This window comes from Tasmannia lanceolata, unplaced genomic scaffold (genome assembly GCF_043159265.1).
Source record: "Tasmannia lanceolata isolate RefF3 unplaced genomic scaffold, GAP_Taslan_0.1 ptg000019l, whole genome shotgun sequence".
NCBI classification, from domain to species: domain Eukaryota; kingdom Viridiplantae; phylum Streptophyta; class Magnoliopsida; order Canellales; family Winteraceae; genus Tasmannia; species Tasmannia lanceolata.
The window spans coordinates 2155341-2175523 of NW_027518696.1; the positions used below are offsets into that span (position 1 = coordinate 2155341).

The window sequence follows — 20183 nt, forward strand, 5'->3', positions numbered from 1 at the left end:
TAGAGAAAGGCGAAGGGGCATGTTGCATAGTTGGTGGAGGAAATCTTGGAACGATAAGATATGGGTCGAATGGACATTAGAAGGGATTGATGGCGTTTTACATTAAGTATTACTATGTTTAGGTAACAAAATCTCGTTGTGGATAAACTGAGATTTGTCAATTAAGATGGAGGTCGTGTTACAATAGAGGTTTTTAAGTTTGACAGCTCGTTAGTCTCATGGGTGTATGTCTGGATGCGTTCTCTTTCTTTAAGACTTAGCACGCGAATCAGACTCATTGAAAAGGTCGACAAAATCACATTGTTCACGTTTTTTTTTTCTCGGTTAAAGAAATTTAAAATGGCTAATCTATTACATCGAATGTTATTGGGGTCGGGTCGATATCATATGGTGATAAGAAGTGGGTCTTGATTGATTTCACCACCTCCAAATGGGAAGTGATATATTGTGCCTACTTAATTTTCTTCCCCATGCCACCCCCTCTAGTGTATTAACGGTCACTCTTTTTAGACTAGAAGGGTCCGGCCGGTGAATATAAGGGGGGTGATAATTTCATTTCGGGTGTCCATGTCACGTTGTTAATTACTGATTGAATTATCAAGAACTAATGTATTTTTTCTATTATGGAGGTAGTTTTCGGATTCAGATTAACTTTTAATCGTTAAACGTCCATTGCCACTATACATGTATGGTCGCGGTTGCACCCCACCTTAGCATGTATCGCATTTACTGTGGAATGAAACGAACATGGTGCCTCCGTTTTCTTCGGCGCAAAGATTTCATGCTAGTAAATCTCAGAACAATTCATTTATGGTCTTCCCAACATATATGATAAGAACATCGATCAAGATTTGGAAGTGATGATCAGTGCTAGCAGCGTGCATATAAGTTATCAGAGTTGAGAGTATCTTAACAACAAATGCCCGGTGTGGCCGTTATTGCCCAATTATGTCTTTTTATTTATCTTTTCTTATTTAAAATAAATGAAGGTTCTAAGTTCATAAGACGTACAATATCTAGAGAATTTATATGGTGAATGGCCATGTAGATCAGTACTGGCAGTACCACCCTTGATATTTGATTCAATAGCAGTGCACTTTTCAAGGTGCTGCTGCTGGATCAAATATCAAGGGTGGTACTTCTGTCGTACCACCATTACCGATCTACATTCGCATTCATCATATAACTTCTCCATTATCTAAGCCGTCATTCTAGTAGGCCCCACCTTAAAGACATAAACCATGCTAATTAAACGATTTTAGCAATTAGATTGGGGAATTTCAAGGATCGCATAGGTACGGAATTATCCGATGGTCTACATTCAACCATTAAAAGTTCCCAATGAAAATGTCAAATAGGTGCAACTTTTGGCCGATCTATCATGGGTACCTGATGAACCGTTCAGAGAGAAATTTTTAGGAGATACTTCTCATGATGAGATAAGAAGATTTAAATTCTTTTGAATTTCTAAAGAAAAAGAGCGTATGATTTAATCTCACTTTTAGGTTTTAGTGAATAGAAAGCAAAATAAAAATCCTAAAACACTATAGAAGAAAAGAAAGCTTAAAAAATAGGAAATTTGGTCAAAAGGGTCCAAAAAATAGCGGAAATAGTGAAACGGTAATCTCACATTTCAAATTTGTGAAATGGGTCCATTTTACTTTTTCTGACATGTTTTTTTACCTAAATACCCCTCAGGCGGTTTTGTTTATTTTAAAAATATTACAGGCTTACTACCCTCTTTTACCTGGAAGGGGCTACCAGGTCAAGGAAAATAGAGGTATCACATATGAAAATGGGGTGACCAAGAGATGAAATGGGGTTATCACTTCTGAAAAATTTTATGTTCATGTTTGTTGGGCCTGGAAGGGGTTACCAGGTCAAGGAAAATGGGGTATCACATATGAAAATGGGGTGACCAAGAAATGAAATAGGGTTATCACACCTGGAAAATTTCGGTTCATGTCTGTTAAGCCTGGAAGGAGTTACCAGGTCAAGAAAAATGGGGGGTATCACATATGAAAATGGGGTGACCAAGAGATGAAATGGGGTTATCACACCTTGAAATTTTTCGGTTCATGTTTGTTGGGCCTGGAAGGAATTACCAGGTCAAGGAAAATTGGAGTATCATATATGAAAATGGGGTGACCAAGAGATGAAATGGGAGTATCACACCTGGAAAAAATTCAGTTCTTATCTGTTGGGCCTGGAAGGGGTTGCCACGTCAAGAAAAATGGGGGTATCACATATGAAAATTTAGAAATTTCCAGAGATGGAGGGTATTACTTGACCATATCAGGCCGAGTTATGCCAAATTGTGGGACCCACTGTAATAACTCAGCAATCGATCCGTTACCGTTTCAAAAATAAGGTGACTTCTGCTTCAAAAAATTTATAAGTGTATCTGAATACAGCCACTGTTTACAAAATAACAAAAAAATAAAAGAGACAATGAATTCATACGGACAATTTCTCATGAAATAGATGCTGAAAAGCATGCCTAATTTGGCACAAACTCCCACGAGCACGCGTGACAATGCATGAATATAGGTATATCCAACAGATTCAATTATTTTTTACCATCCTTTGCTATTTTGGTTCTCTTTTACCCGAGAGAGAGAGAGAGAGAGAGAGAGAGAGAGAGAGAGAGAGAGAGAGAGTCATAAGCCTTTCTAGTAAGAGCAGTTGGCAGAAAGTACAAACAAGGACCCCTCATGCTTTTATTCAATATTGGGCCCCATCATGGATAGTCATAGACCTTGACACCTTGTAAACGGGTGGGCCGGGTCGGGCCGGGAAAGAGTGACCCGTAAAATTTACAGGTCACTAATCGTGGACCCGAACCCCACCCGTACGGTCCAGGTCGACCTGCGGGTCACCCGGGTTTTTCTTTTTTTGTTCTGTTGGTCTTATTCCCACACTATAATAGGATGATCAAGCCGTCCATCTGATGGACAATAACGTAAATAGGTTGAGCCCAAAAAATCATTTCCATAGGATGATCCTAGCCCTCTAATCTATGTAGGAATCACATATTATTATTTATGGAAACATAAGGAAATGATTTTTGGGGCACAACCAATTTAAGGGCTTACACCATTTAAAATCTGAAAAATCTAAATCGAGGATAGGATGTGGTCCGTACAGTACAATCTGAAAAATACGGGATTATAAGGGCTTACACCATTTAAAATCTAAATCATTTGGAATTTTACGGGCTGCGGGTCCACCCGGCCCGGACCAGTTTTGACGTGACCAGTATGGGCGGGGTCAAATTTCAAATAGGTCACTAACTAGTAACCCGGACCCGTAAATTCTGGGCGGGCCGGGTGGACCCCGGGTCCTGGTTACTTTTTGCCAGGTCTAATCATAGATGGACCATCCTGAAAAAATCCCACGTATCTGGAAATCCTAACCTTCTGATAGATGACTGTTTTCCTTATGAACGATTGCAGATTATTGACTCCTTTTCATTAATTTCTTTTTACTTTTCTTCATCCAATGGTACATGGCCCACTGATCAGATGATTAGGATCATCTGGAGGAAGAGAGTCCTCTTGAGGAACAGAGTTTCGGGGCATGACCCATCAATACATTCCTGGTTGCTAAGCTACGGTCCAAATCATGATAAATCTTGATCATCCTCTGCTAATTATCATTTGATCGCTTCGATTAGTATAATTGATCGGGATCATGTCCGGCCGTGATGAACGACCTTGATCTCAATCTGGAAAAAAATTAAGACTTATAATCATGCCTTGTGACAATGCGTATGTGCGAAGTGCACCAAAAAGCACCACATGCACCTCAATCGCCCTATAGCCCAGTTGCAATCACACGCGGGTGTGGCCCATCGCCGGAATGGCACCGGTGTAGCACTGCACCGTTCTATGGCCTATCATACGTGCTTATAAGCTTATAAAGTAAAAGCTGAGTGAGGCTTTACATACTTCACCTTTTCAAACTTTGATGGGCGAATTGGATATACAGATTTTATAATTCAGGTTTGTAATTAAAATCCTAGATTTTACGAGCTAAAACCTGGATTTGTAAGTACAACCGGATTGTACATTTTCAGGATTGTAAAATCTAGATTTTAGCATATAAAATCAACTTTTTAGCTTATGGTTTTCATACGGATTATGGATCGAGGACCTACAATTGTCTGATCAGAGTGTTCTCAACAATATTTGGCCAAACTTATGATTGACGATCGGATTTTATTTGCCAAACCATGGCAAATATAATAGATGAGACCATGATCCCTTGATCGCAGATTGCAGTTGTGAAACAAACAATAATACAAAAGATTAAGCTGTTAGAGTTGATGTTATTTAATCATTTATACTTGAAGACTACCCCTCACGTGTGGGCTCTCTTTTTTCTGGGTTGTCATACATGTCGCCCCTCTTTTGGGTTAGCCTTACACATGGATTTTGAATTTCAAGGAGTTGTTCGGTTTTGGACCAGCGAGAGCTATTATACAATGTGAAACAACCAAAAACCCCCAAACCCTCCATTATGTGGATCATATAAGCTTTTGCATGCAAGATTCATGGCAATTTGGAAGCATGGTCGCAAAACTCACCAAAAAAACGCAAAACAAAAAATTAGCATTACTTCGTCTAGCTTCATGTGAGCTCACATGGTGTTAATTTATTTTCAGTCCAAATCGTTAACAATTTTCATATGGTTGACATTCGTGCATTTAAATACTCACCAAGAAAAACAAATTTCATATGGTTGAGATTCGTGAATTTAAATACTCACCAAGAAAACCAATAGAAAGTGGGTAATAGCCTTCCTTGATAAAATGAAAAATAATAAGCTGTCATTGGCTGGATCAGATACAGCTCTTTACATTTAGTCGTTTATTAGTTCTTCCTATCTTGGAATGTTCTTGTTGTCTTCTCTCTCTATCTCTCATAATATATTAGAGCTTACTATTATTTCCTATCTTAGAGCTTTCTATTATTTCCTAATTTGGCTTCAGTGTTTGTCACCGGGTCACAAGGAAATCTTTCTATTAATTTCTTATTATTCATTTTTTTATGTGCTTTAATATACTTAATTTTGGCTTTTGCGGTTGTTTTCTTTAGAGTAGCTGTTGCTATGAAGCCTTCTTATCAATAGATAAAGATTATGAACTTAAATTAAGCGGGAGAGATAATTACTTGATTTGCATCCTGGTTATATAGTTATTAATCTTATTCTTGTACCATAGTGGGTTAGTTGCAAGTGACCCACTATCCCTGTTATTATCATTCTTCCAAAAGTAAGAGGACTTTACTCTCCACCACTATCTTGTCTTGTTGGGTGCGACCAGTTGAACCGTGTTTAAAACTCTGAAATGTAAAATGTGGTCCCATGACCTACGTCAACCAAGGCATCCTGCCAAAGTTCTTACCCCTTTAGGCCGGCACAGTCAAATATCATCACTATTACTACTACTAGTACTAGTACAAGTATTATTATTATTATTATTAGGGTTTTGCTAACGAGTGCCCTAAGGTTTAGGGCTAGGGCACCCGTTAAGGTGAAGTTATTAGAGGAATGGCTGGTGCAAGAGTACAAATTCACCTAAAATAAACAGTCAAATGGAATGCAATTTTGTGTGTTAGATTTCTTCAAAGTGGAAAAATAAGTGTTGAGGGTGTATCTGCAACTGGCATTACACTTATTATATTATCATTATGTATGTATTAATTAATTATTATTACTATTGACAAATTAGAAACGACCTTGTCCATCTAGATATGCTTAATGTCTAAATTCCACTTCTTCCAAACTAGAGAAAGAGAGAGAAGGTCAAACTTCTCATATTGTAGTGGGAAAGAAGAAAGATATCATAAAGAAATATCACACATTGACTCTCTCTCTCTCTCTCTCTCTCTCTCATAAAGAAAAGGCTCTAGAAGTTGGAAATATCACACCTTGACTCTCTCTCTCTCTCCATAAAGAAAAGGCTCTAGAAGTTGGAAATATCACACCTTGACTCTCTCTCTCTCAAATGAATTAAGAAAAAGTCCAACGTTTGACTAATTTTTAGATAATTGATATCCCCACTCCTTCCCCTCTGAATATATATAAAAACATAGACAATCACATGTAACATATAATCTCTCATCTTTAGAGAACGCCCCATGCGTCCAACCATGGCCACCTCTTCTTCTATTCTGAGGTTCTCTTCCCCCTTCTTCTTTCTCTTGTTTTTTCATTCCCTCCTTTCCTTTACACAAGCCCACTTCTCCATTTCATCTCTAGTTTCAGAAGATCTCTTTAATAAAATTTTCCTACATAAAGATGACAATGCTTGCCCTGCTAGAGGCTTCTACACCTACCCTTCTTTTATACAGGCCACGCAACGCTTTCCCCGGTTCGGCAACACCGGAAGTCTCACCACTCGCAAGCGGGAGATCGCCGCTTTTCTTGCTCAAATCTCCCATGAGACCACAGGTACATAAACAATCTCCTCCTAATATACTCAAACAGTTATGGGAAAAGATATTCCCACCCCCTTTCTCAACTTTCATTTTACTACAAGGATGCATAAAACACCACAACACGCTTTCTATGTGTGTGTTTATGCAAGCTTGCAAACAGTGTGTTCTCTTAACTTGAGCTGTTTTGTTGATTTGATATCAGTTGTCCAAAAATTCCATACTAAAATTGTACCAACATGTTGTTTCATTGAAGTTAAAAGGAGAATGATTTTAAAAGAGGCTCTGACTGCAAGAATTGTATTAAGAAGCCTCACCCTGGCCCACCCATATTAAGAAGCTTCACCCTAATCTTGTAGATGGCATAATCATAAAATCACTTCAAGCAATGGTTCCTAACCATCCTATCCGTTAACTTCCATCTTGACCATTGTTCATTTCTTTCTTAACCATCCATTTGCAAGCCATGGCCGCGTAGATGAGATTAGCTAATATAGGTACAAATTTTATGCTACATCATCTCTACAATTGGAACCACTAAATGAACAGGTGGATCTTATACTACATCATCAAGCTTCTAGTTATATGATTCCTCTCTAAAAGGGTGAAACCCCAAAAGTCAGGCGAGATTGATTTTGTTCACATACATGAAAAAATATATATGAGGATTTGAGGAAAAAAAAAATGAAATGTTTTCGAAGGACTGAGAAGAAATTTGCATTGTAGGAGGATGGGCTACGGCTCCTGATGGTCCTTATGCTTGGGGTTTGTGCTTTAAAGAAGAAGTGAATCCAACTAGCGATTACTGTGACTCCACCAACAAAGAATGGCCTTGTTATCCCGGCAAAACCTACCATGGAAGAGGACCCATCCAACTCTCATGGTAAGACCAACTCTAAAACCATTTATAAGGAGTCTTCACATATAATATAGAATAATATATACTAAAAAAGATAGCCTCTTTTAGGTTCTTTCCCCAAAGTAACTTACTTTTAGGAAGGAGCATAAAAGTGACTTTCTTGTACTAGTGAAAATCTAACATGTAACATCTACGCAAAACTTTTACAGGAATTACAACTACGGTCCAGCAGGAAAGGCCTTGGGATTTGATGGGCTTTTAAACCCGGAAATAGTATCCAACAACTCTGAAATTGCTTTCAAAACTGCGCTATGGTTTTGGATGACCGAGCAGAGTCCGAAACCATCGTGCCACAATGTCATGGTGGGCCGATATTACCCAACGAAAGCCGACTTGGAGGCGAACCGGACGATTGGTTTCGGATTGGTGACCAATATAATCAACGGTGGATTGGAATGCGGCAAAGGAGATGACAGTCGAGTCAACGATAGGATCGGTTATTATCAACGATACGCAAAGCTCTTCAATGTTGATGTGGGGCCCAACTTAGATTGTGCAAATCAAAAGCACTTTTGACATATATTGTTGGTGCATCTTCTATTTTTCTTTTTTTTAGAATTTGGTATCAGATTGGAGTAAATTGTGGAGTATGTTTCATTTGGGCACACCAAATCGAAATCAGAATGATCTAGTCAGTTGTTCATCTTGGGAGGTCTATGATGAATAAAATATTGTTAATGTACTCCAGTTAATTGGACCAGCTAGCCATTTGATGTGTAAAATTTGACGTTCAAGCTCGACAATCGAATGGTTAGGATTGTTTGAACTGAGTGATTTTTGGGTCGGGTCGACTTCTACCAAACCTAACCCAACCCAACCCAAGAAATATGCGTGGAGGAAAAGAAAAATATTTAACAAGTACTTTTCAAAACCCTGAACATATAATGAAGGATTATTTAAAGTATACAATGTCTATTGTTCAATGATTCTAATAAAATCTGTTCAACAAGAAAAGAATAATTGAAACGTGTGAAAGAAAGAGAGATCTACTCTCTAATCTTGAGGGACTCTTCACAAGGAGATAAATAGATAACTAGAAGTGTAACTACTAGGATTTTGTAAGGGATTCAAACTATGGAAGAAAGTTCTAACGAAGTATTTTCAAAAATGTTCAGCTTAGCCTAACATGAAACATGCCTTCTTTGTGTTTCCCCTAAAAATAGACTGACTAATGGGAATAATAATATGAGAAGCCCACCCGCATGCCATTGTCATGATCTGGTACCTTGCTTCTCATACTATCTACCTATAAACTAACAGAAGAGAGTAAAGCACGGATCAACTTTGAGTTTTGATTGGTAAGCTATAATATTGAAGAGATTCAAAATCCCTCATGACGTTACAGTCAAGAAAACAATGAAATCTGAAGACAGACCAACATGATCATGATCTAACATTGTCCGCAAAACTGACCGTATACGGATAAACAATTATAAACCTGTGAAATTGCGAGTTCGGCAGACCTCTAATCGGAGTAAAGCACCTCTTCTTAACAGACAGGATCTAGACACACTACTAGGATACATGGATATATTTCGGATCCCATTATAGGATCCAAAAAAATTACCAATTGTGCAGACAACTAACAAAAGCCAATAGGACAGTCCTACATCCAAATTTATTATATTATTTTTTTGAGAATACCTTCCATTTTTTAATAACATTAAGCATTTTTTCAAGAGTATTTCAATAAAAATAAGCCATATCCATGTTTATTCCGAGGGCATTTTAGTAAAAATAACACATCCATGTTTTCGAACTACTCCTATTTTCAGGATTTCTATTTTCAGGATTTTGTCATTCAACTCGCTCAAGCCTTGAGTCACCTTCTGGCTCGCCCAAGCCCTCGTCCTCTTCTGAGAATTTTAACCGTGTACAATGTAAGTAGGACCTACAAGGACACTTCAATGAATGGTCCGATTTGAAATGGAGACCGAGACATGGTAATTAGGATCCAAAGAATACTCCAAATCCAATCCGACCAATATGGGGTTTGAATGGATTGTGACTGAGAAATAGGTAGATCCAATCCTAAGTGGATCCATTGGCCTCCTTACACACAACTTGCCCAGCAAATATTCCATGGAGGGTGTTTTCATGATGGCCACACGCATGGCCTTAGTAAAACATCCCTTGTATTTTCCCTTGAGAAAGAGTGACGAAGACTAATGGAAATGACATTAAGAGAAGCCTTAATCTGAGAAGCACATGAGAAGCCTAATTTGTGCCCACCCACATCCCGTAGGCATGATATAGTCCCTTGCTTGTCATAGTATCGACCTACAAACTGCCGTTAAGAAAAAGTAGAGACATATAAACTAATGGAAGAAGGTAAAGCATTGATTCAAATTTAAGTGTTGATTGATGAGCTAGAAATTAACTTGAATAGATTTAAAATCCCTTGCGATGTTGTAGTCAAAAAAACAAGTAAACTCTGATGATAGAGTTACATTTTTAAGTTCACCTAAATATGATCATAATCTAACATGGTCCTTAGGGGGTGAAGGCAAGGCGGCAAAACTGACTGCGTAAGGAAAAACACAAATATTTGAAAAAAATTGGTTAGTCGGGAGACCTCTTATCGGTGTAAAGCTCCTCGTCTTAACATTATAGCTCAAAAGTGCCTCTGGTGTCCAGAAGAAAATAGCATCCAGAGCCTCATGACAAGCAAGAATTCTAACCAATGGGCGATGACGAGTCCAATACACTTCCAAACAATAAAAGTCCCTAAAATAAAGCTTCTCGCCGAGGTTAGAGGAGATGTTGGGCAAGTCCTCAATCAAATTGTCGAATTCTACACATTGTTCTGACACCCACTTACCCTTGCTGGGATTGAAGGCGGATGTTTTGTAGTCATTGTCAGTGTAACCATGGCCACAGAAAAGAAGCTGACCTGAAAATGAAACCCAAAGATTTCTCCCAAGCGGCATCTTCAGAACCTCAATTACCCTAGCATCATCATCTTCCATTAAATTACAAACAAGTAGATACCCATCCAAGCAATCCTAGTAAAGAGCTCCTTCGAAGAATGCCTTTGTGTACGCAAAGTTGGGGTGCGAAGGTGGAAGCTTCAAAGATGAATTTTTCCATTCACCCTTTTTGGAGGAAAAAATCACAATATCTGGGGGTACTGAAAAACTCCCTTGGTTCAATTAAACACACTACTCTGCAGTGGTTTGTCAACGATAGATCCGCGATCAAAGCGAATGTCATACGACATTCGGGAGCCTTACCGAGACATGGAACGGGTACCCATACATCAGTGAAGGGGTTGCACACGCAGAGGTTGTCTCCAACACCTTCAATATCAATTTGTGTGCATAAGAGTAACCCATTACATGAATCAATCACTTCTCTGCCTTCTCTTAAGAATTTTTTACAAAGATTGGTAATGTAGCTTTTCACTGCCCTCCACAGGTATCGGGCTCGGATCTTCATCATCATCACCATCATCATCGCCATCTTTGTCTTTGTCAATGTGCTCATCTTCCTTGTCATTGACAGGTATTGGGTTTTGTTCAACATCCTCGCGGCCGAAGATTGGCATCAGGTCAGTGTCCTCGTGTATTCACCGTCCTCATCGTTGTCACTGTCATCGGCGTTGGGTATTGGGTTCTGTTCATCATTATAACCGCAGTCATAGTAGTTGTAGTTTTCGTTGTGAATTGGAGGCCACAAATAGCCACGAAATCCGCGATAGAAAAACCCATCAACGTGGGGGCCTTCGATGGTTGGAACGCAGTTGAGCAAAATTGGGTGCGGTTATCAGGCTTTGAAACATTATTGAAATACACTTAAACTTGAAAAGAGACTTGAGTGGCAAACATGCCAGGATTTCAGATATGAAATCGGGACAATAATAGGAAGAAGCAATAGTCTCTGGCCTCTCTTCTTCTTTGGAACCCATCATATCTGAAGAAGAAAAATCCATAGTTTCTTCTTCACTTTTGCTTCTCTAGGTTTTGCTAAAAGTTATCAAGTTCCTCTACCACTTAATTTGTATTAAGTACGATATAGCTCGGATTTTCAAGGACTGGTGGAAAGATGGCCAACTAAATCTCCAATTGACAATAACAGAACCAGTGTTTCCAAATCGAAACAAAACGTCTCGTAGTTGTTGTAGTGAAATTTCTAAAAAGAGTGACCTAACTAAATTAGGAGTTTCTATTCACAAGGCCTTACAACAAGATTGGGCCCACCAAAACAATGTCAACATGGTCAAGAACATTGAAACACTCCTACTATTTTGATTAAGTTATAAGAGACTGAACGAGGATCTGCACACAAGTCCTCTGATCGAACGGTTGAGATAATTCAATTACAGTGACTTTTTAGGCTACCCAATCTCATCTTCTCTTGATTTGAAGTGACCTTCAGATGTGTCATCTCATCTAACACGATTGGGTCCCTTTTGGGACCTACCGAGGAGGTGTGTCAGTGGACTGATGTAGGAAGTTCTTAAATTCTGGATCTCTTTTGTTGGTTTTCTTCTCTTGTTGGGTCTCTTAGCATCAGATTAGAGATAGATTTGAATTAGAGAGAGATTAAAGATAAGGTTTATCCTTAAGAAAGCAACGAGAGTTACAAAGCATTCCAATCAGCTATAATATGTAAGGTAAAGCAAAGATTCTGTCTCAAGACATCACAGGCTCAGCTTCCTTCAACAACACAGATTAGTACATTTATACATTTATTCTTGTAGTTCTTGTTTGGCAAGAATTAAGACAAGAGAACACTGCATGCACTGCAATTGCAGAAATCTGGTTCCATTTCTTATGGAATCGGCAATGCAAGTGATGTATAAACTACATAAAAGTGTGGCCCAATGTGTCTCAAAAGAAGATGACCACGAAGGGCATTTTCGTCCATCTAAGTAATCCAAAGGACTCCTTTCTTTTACCAATTACCATAGACCATCAGTCATAAAGCAGGAGATAAAGAAAGCGTTATTTGTTTTTCATTTTAATTCTAAACACACACAAAATACAGAGAGAGAGAGAGAGAGACGTAATCCATGAACAAATATTCTAAAAGAAAAAGACTAAACAAGAGAGAGAAATCCAACACAAACACAGGAAAGTGGACCAAAGAAGAAGAATCAACGATCAAGATCTTCTGCAGAACCGAAGCAAATGAATCGTCGTTTCTTCTCGACCTGTCACAACAAGAAAAAATAAAAATAAAAATAAATAGGGGTCTCAGTGAAACCGATTATTTCCATTTTTACCCTTCTGGTGAGAGAATGGATACCATCATACATCTTTTCATTTGGTGATGGCATAGATGGCGTAGATGATTCCAGGTAAGTATCCAAGCAGAGTCAGCAACAAACACAGCCAAAACTCCACCTTCACAACAACAATAAAAATAAAATAACAATTAGGTAATTAGAAATAGTTAAATAGATTCCGATTCGACTCTTTCGTGACTCGGTCTCCATTCGGCCGATTCAAACACAGAGATAGAAAGAGTCCTCTTAGTTATTATGTCTCGTCCATCGATTCATCTGACAAAAATAATGTCTAGGCCGGATACAGTAAGTTTAAAAGAAAGCAAAGAAAAAGGTTAGAGGGGTGAATTTATCCTCAAGCAGTGAACCATTCTCACAGAATCCGTTAATGGGGGATTTTATCCGTTTAGGAGGATATCATTTCCCGTTTTTTCTTTTAGAAAGATCAAAGCTTGTACTATAGACAGTTTTTTTTTTTTTTTTTGAAAAAATTGAGTTATTTCTAACGGAAAATTGATAGATCCGATTACTAGATTGCAGAAATCCATTCTTTAGGAGAAATTTTCCAACGTAAGAGAGTAGATCTTGGCTCTGTCTTCGCAAGGCTGGTTTAAACTTTAATTTTTTGGAAATTTTGAATCGAATGGCATTGCAAGAGATAATCTTCAGAGGAAAGAATACCTGAAAACTTTTGATTGTGGGGGTAACGAAGGGAATTATTCACTTGTTGACTTACAAGAGAAGATTTGTGCATTATTCTAGTATGAGACGGGTTTCAAATCAAAACAGAATGAAGGTAGTTTTAGAGGCGTATCGTTTTGATTCTGGCCTTACAAAGTTACAAGAGAGGTTTTTTAGAGAGAAAATAAGAGGAAGGCTAAGACTCTAGGGTTTTAAGAACAAAAATGGATGAAATCACAAGCATTCAAAGAATAAATCATAAAAATAAGCACAAAACAAGCGGTCAGAGGCAAAGAAAACGGCGAATCACAAAAGTGGGAGACAGATCTGTAAAAAAGAAAAGCTTACATTGCATCCAAACTTGAGAAAAACTCCAAGAGGTGGGAGAAGGATGGCTATGAGGATATCTACGCAGTCTGCAGTCCCGTCGGCCATTTTCCAAAGGCGCTTTGTAGATGCTTAGAAAGAGAAATCCAAGATAAAATTTTCAGAGCGAGAGAGGGATTTAGATGGAACGGAAATGAAGGGTAACGGTTTTAAAGATGGAGAGAGACACGTGGGGATAGCATGTGCGGTTGCTTCTCCGCGTTTTGCACGCTGTGACAGCTACGACGCTTCATTCGTGCCGATTAACAAATGGCGAGTTACGGAATGATGACTAATTTCTTATTGGGTTTTTTCCAAATGAAGTCTTCTACTTTGCTCTATTTGCAAAGAGAGTCTTTTAGTTTCACAATTTGCAAATAGAGTCACCAGTTTTGGGTGGATTTTGCAAATCAGGTCATGCCATCAACTTATGACTACCAATTTGCCTTATGTTTTTTATGGGGTAGAGCCCATGTATAGGGTAGGGTTCATAATTTTACAGCTTATGTTGTGATAGGGTGGGCTCATTTTGTTTACACTTATGCATAGCATAGGCCTTGAATGCATTGATTGCGTAGGTCCCACGATCTCCACCCGAGCCCATGTATAGAGTAGGGCCTGTAATTTTTGTCTTTTCATGTATAAGAATGCTAGTACATACAGAAGGAATTTTGGCCTTTTCATAAGGTAGTTTGTCTTTTTAAATACAAGGATATTTTGGTCTTTTTATGAGTAAAGAAATCTATTATGGGCATTTTGGTCATAAACAAATGACATGACCTAATTTGTAAAATTCACTCAAACCTTACGACTCTATTTGCAAATTATCGAACAAGAAGACTCTTTTTGCAAATAAAACAAAGTAGAAGACTTCTTTTGTAAAAAACCCTTTCTTATTAATTAATTAATGAATTACTAACCTGCTAATACAAGGATAGATAAAAAGGGAAATGATATATTTATCCCCTTTTCTTCCCCGCACATCCCCTTTTGGGTAAAAATAGAAATAAATATACTAGATGGGGTGACCCGGGGAAGAATATGGGGTGAATATATCACTTCCCCAGATAAAAGGCCCAATGGCCCACACTCTATAGGAGCTACAATATGTCCCCGCAAGATGATAAGTATGCTGGCATCAATCGAGTGAACGTGACCGACACCCTTCTCATTTTTTGGTCCTAAAAATTCATACTAGAATAACAAAAGGCGAAATCCGATAGGGTCACTAAACAAATCATCTAATCAATTTTGAATCTAACCGTCGGATTTGGTTGGGCCTACCAGTTTTCCTTGTCCATAGATTTTCGTTCATTGATGAGATATAACCCCTCAACGAAAACCTATATGGTCACCAGGCTTACTTTTGATAGCTTTTTAGAAGTTGTAGTACCCTATTAGGGGAGGAGGATACAAGCATGGTTTTAAATTTTGATTTCGGTCGTGGCCAAAACCAAAATTTTAGCTCGGCCAGAATTTATCGAAAATTCTGTATAGAAATAAGAAAAGGCATTTTTTTTCGAAAGTTTGATCAAAATTTGGAAATTTTCGCTAATTTCAGTTTCGGTACTTTTCGGTTTCGGACTTAACCGAAATCCAAAATTTATGTCCAAAATTTAAAATCATGCACAAGGTTTTAAATTTCAGTTCGGTACCTATTTCGGACCCCACCAAAATCCAAAATTTCGGCGAAATCCGAAATTTGGTATATATATATATATATATTTTAAATGCCATTTTCTCAAAATTTAGATCCGAAATTTGGTACGTCGCAAAATATCAAATTTCGGAAAATTTTGGTTTCGGTCTGAAATTTAAAACCATGACCATGCATGAATACAAGTGAGCGAGGAGTGGCATTATTAAAATAAGGGGTTACCGTATCTTAATAGCATGCTGCTCATGGAAAATGAGCTTCTGAGTAACTTGACTCCAATGTCCTGAAAATGTGGACAAGATTTTCCATGGGTGTGGAGAAAAAATTCCATGCCGACCACTAAAATGGTCCTGGCATTATGATATAATCATAAAAGTACACACTTCCTCTAATCGATCGGGACCGTTGGACTTTTATTTCTTTTTTATCCTTGGCTATTTTATTTCCTTTTCTTCCGATTCTCTCAACTCCTCGCCTGTCTTGAATCGCCGAGGACACTGCCAGCTGTCCTTTCCAAGTAAAGTCAAAGTGAACTAGAATCAAGTAACTTTAATACTGCCACGTGGCACAGTGGACGGTTGAGATGGAAGTTTCCTGTCTGGGACTGTAACTTATCCGCTAAGGTATGTATGGAAACGTTACCGCCACAGAATTTAATAATGGGGTCTTTAGTTACTTAATTACTTTACAATTTGTCAATTTGTTATAGACTGTCACTGTTAGGCTTTCTGACTTGAGGACAGTTTAAATCATATATGTCACGTGTACATGATCGCATCCATTGATCTTAAGGAGATTCAAGGGTAGTTTCGTCATTTCGATATAGCCAACCCGTGATACGACGCACCACGTTACTTAACGGTGACGACATTGGCTCGCACGTTCTTCTGCTTTTCCTTAATTAACCGACAACGCGGTCCTTTGTCAGCATTTGCCACGTGTTGATTAGCAACGACACCTCGTTTAATGACACGTGTCCAATGTATTGCATTTATGGTTGAGCTGTCGGTGGGTCATCTTTCTCGTTATTCAAGCCGGGTCATAACGGCAGAAGAATCGGAGTAAAGAAACGTGGGTAACCCGCCCGGGTACGACCCACACGGGCACCTAACCCGTGGGTACGGGTAAACATACCCGCGATTCTACTGGTGCTTTTTCATGAACCCAGACTCAACCCGCGCGGGTTGGATAAACCCGCGTGTAACTCAGCAAATTTATATTTATTTTTAAAAAAAAAACTTTTGCGGCAACGACGATTTCATGCATTTCACAGCCTAAATTACTATAAATTGCTGTAAGTTTACCAACCATTCTTTGCAAATTTCAGCACCCAATTAAAGTTACAAGATCTGGGTGGGGTTTGATGGTAGTGGTGGTAACTGTTGAATGGGACGGGGTCCGTAAAAATAGGGTCTGTGAAATTGGGTTAAAAAAGAGAGATGGAAAATGAGTTTGAGAAAGGTGTAGATAATGAAAATGGAGAAATAGAAGTGGGTTTAAAGGGGAAGATGGAGCTTGCAATGAAGGACTTTGTAGTAGGGTTTTAGGAGAAATAGAAGCTAGATGTGATGGAGCTAGTAAGGAACGATGGGGATGGCCGGAAGATGGAGGGTTGTCCGGAATGGGGATTATGGCTGATCGATGTTGGAGTGGGGGAAATGAAGATGGTTTTTGTAGGTTATTTGGGTTGGGAATATCATAATCGATGGTAGATTGTATGGAGGTTTCGGAGATGGATCGAGAGGAGATGGAGGTTTAGCTCGGATTCCGGCCAAATTGCCAAAGATGGGAGGTGGGGTTTTGGGTATACGAGAATAGGTAAGGGAGAGAATGGATCGACTCTTCTTTTTTCCGATCGAAACTCCTCGAGACGAACCAGAGATAAAACGAAACAAAACCCTAGAAAAGAAAAACAAAACTTAGTCGAAAGAAGGGAGAAGAGAGAGCAAAGGTGGTGGGAGAATCGGTAGCCGGTGGTCGGCGATGGGAGAGGGAATGCTATCTCAGGAGGTTGGTTGGGCTAGCGTTTCATGAGTTCCTCTTTAATTCATTATGTTTAGTGTTTAGCAGTTTAGGGAATGAAACTTTGAAAAATGAAAACCGAAGAAAATACCTAACCCTAGTTTTGACGGGTAACCCACGGGCACCAGGGCCCGACCCAAACCCACCAGCTGGTCACGGGTACAGGGCCGGTGCAGGTATTTTTCACGGGTAACAAAATTGGTACTCGTACCCGCAAATCTTGTTACGGGCCGGGTGTACCCGCGGGTACAGGTCCCATTTTGCCAGGTCTAGTGGACCACCCGCTATAGTAAGTGGGTCCTACTTTGATCGATCGTAACCGTCTGTTTGATAGAGGCGACCCTTCCAACATAATACAGGATATGACTTAGGGCATCCCATCCACAGTAAGAAAAGCATGATGGTGCTGGTAACTGTTCCTTAGTATTGGGAGGGGAAGGAGAAAATCAAAGATTGCAAAATAATACCCATTTTGGGTAGCTTTGGACTTTACGTCAAAACATGAAGGAATTTTGAGAAAGTAGAGGAGAAAAGACCATATTGCCCTTTATTACACTATTAGATAGCCTCCTCAGATTTGTTGCACGAGATTACACCTCAACTATAGCTCGCCTCTGTAAAAGGAAGATGTTGTGGTTCATAAATTAGGAAAAACACTGGTTCGACTACCTTAATAAACGATGGTTCGATTGGTGGATATAAAGGTTCTAGTGGGAAAAACGCTGGCAGTATATTAAATATGTAATGACCACTTTTTGACACTTTCTCTCAATTCCTTAAATTTTGAATTTTAGACCATTAGATCGTATATCGAGGATCAAGATCATCAATCCACTTTAGACCAACCCTTGATCCCGAAATAGGATCTCTTATTCATCCTTAATCTACTTAGATCAATCGGTCCAGAGATCAATGGCTCTTGTTAATCTATTCTATATTTGTTTCGGTAGCTTGGGGATTAAGTTTTCCGCAGAATAAGAAATCATTTGAAACATATTAAATAAGAAAGTAAGTCATATTAGGGGAAACCTACCCTCATTAAATGAAAATCCAGTAAAATATAAAGAAAGGAGGAGATAAATAAGATAGGTTGGAGATTTGATCTCCACTTTTGAGGGAGATCTTGCACACCTCTTTTAGTGGGATAGATTGATTCACTTAAAATTCAAATTCCCTAATTAGTAGCAAATTACTTTATGGAAAAGATCTTGTAGTTATAAGATTAGTAGCAAATTACCTTTATGGAAAAGATCAAGAGCTTTACACTTGATTCTCCTTATACCCTAGATCCATCCAAGTAAGTACCCTTATTACTTTCCCTGTCTTATAGTGTTTTCTTGGTCCCAAAACGGACCAAATTTAACAATGCTTGTGTGTGTTCTTCTTGGTCCCAAAATGGGCCAAATTAAGCGTTATTTTGTGTGTTGTTGTCGGTTCCAAAAACGGACCGGATTTATACCATGTTAATGTATGTTCTATAGGTCCCAAAACGGTCCAGATTTGTACCCTGTTGACGTGTTTCCTTGGTCCCAAAACGGACCAGATTTATGTACGGTTGATAAGTGTTGTTACGTATCAAAACGAGACAGATTTAAGATCAGTTATATGCATTTTATTATATATTAAAATTGGACAGATTTAAAGACCGTTATATGTGTATTTCTATGTATCAAAACTGGAAAGATTTAGAGACAGATATATGCATGTTTTTGTGTGTTAAAACTGGACAGGTTACGTCATTCATATGCGTATTTTATATTCTAAAAACGGGACAGCAGTGTTATATGTTTGTGTGCAAGTTTTATGCCCTCAAAACAGGGCAGCAGTCATGTGTTTTTGTGTGCGTGTTTTATGCCCTCAAACAGGGCAGCAATGATGTTTTTCTGTGTGTGAGTTTTATGCCCTCAAAACAGGACAGCAGTCATGTGTTTTTGTGTGCGTGTTTTATCCGCTCAAACAAGGCAGCAATGATGTTTTTCTGTGTGTGAGTTTTATGCCCTCAAAACAGGGCAGCAGTCATGTGTTTTTTTGTGCGTGTTTTATGCCCTCAAACAGAGCAGCAATGATGTTTTCTGTGTGTGAGTTTTATGCCCTCAAACAGGGCAGCAGTCGTGTTTCTGTGTGTGAGTTCATGCCCTCAAACATGGCAGTAGTAGGCTTTTCTGTGCATAAGTTTTACGCCCCAGAACAGGGCAGCAATAGTGTCCTTCATGTGTCTTCTTGCTGGCCGCTAAAAAAAAAACAGGGCAGCAAGAGTCTTCTCCGGGTATATATCCTTCATGTCCAAAGATAAGACAGCAATGATATGTCTATGTGCATGAGTTTCACCTAAGATAGGGCCTCAACGTAATACCTGTACGTATTTTTGAAAACTTAAACATAAGGAAAAAAATTGACACTGTTATGTTCTATCACTTGACTCCAGGACTATCACATTCCACTACCTATCAGAAACCGTCCATTCTTCCCCATTTGTAAGTTAAGGCAGGTAATAGCTAAACCTTGTGTTGTAATGGTTTCAATATAACTTGTTTCATGCAAAGTAATCTTACGTATACTATTTTCTTTGTGATAACTGTATAGGTCATTATACTTGTTTACTTGAAATGAAATAAATAATAAACTGTTTCTAACCTTTATGTGAAAGTATGCAGGAAAAGAAGGCAAAATGTAACGTACCTTAAAATCCCTAATTTCATATCCTACATGGGGGAGAGTGAAGGGGAAATTAAGGGTGTGGTGGTATCATCCTGGGACCTAAGATCCAAAGGCCTACGCGAGAAGCGTGTACAGCCTTTCGTTGGCAAACCATCCAAAGGGATAGTATCCCCGAAACGGCTCGGCATTAAATGCGAGACCGAAATCCGA

General features: G+C 38.8%; 1 protein-coding gene across 1 annotated transcript; it reads left to right on the forward strand.

Moving 5' to 3' along the window:
• The first annotated feature begins 6133 nt into the window (after positions 1–6133).
• LOC143853140 (chitinase 10-like) lies at positions 6134–7944 on the forward strand. Its single transcript, XM_077362874.1, has 3 exons — positions 6134–6456; positions 7167–7323; positions 7509–7944. Exons 1-3 carry the CDS (start codon positions 6144–6146, stop codon positions 7873–7875), a joined length of 837 nt encoding a protein of 278 aa, XP_077218989.1. The 5' UTR covers positions 6134–6143; the 3' UTR covers positions 7876–7944.
• Positions 7945–20183: the final 12239 nt, after the last annotated feature.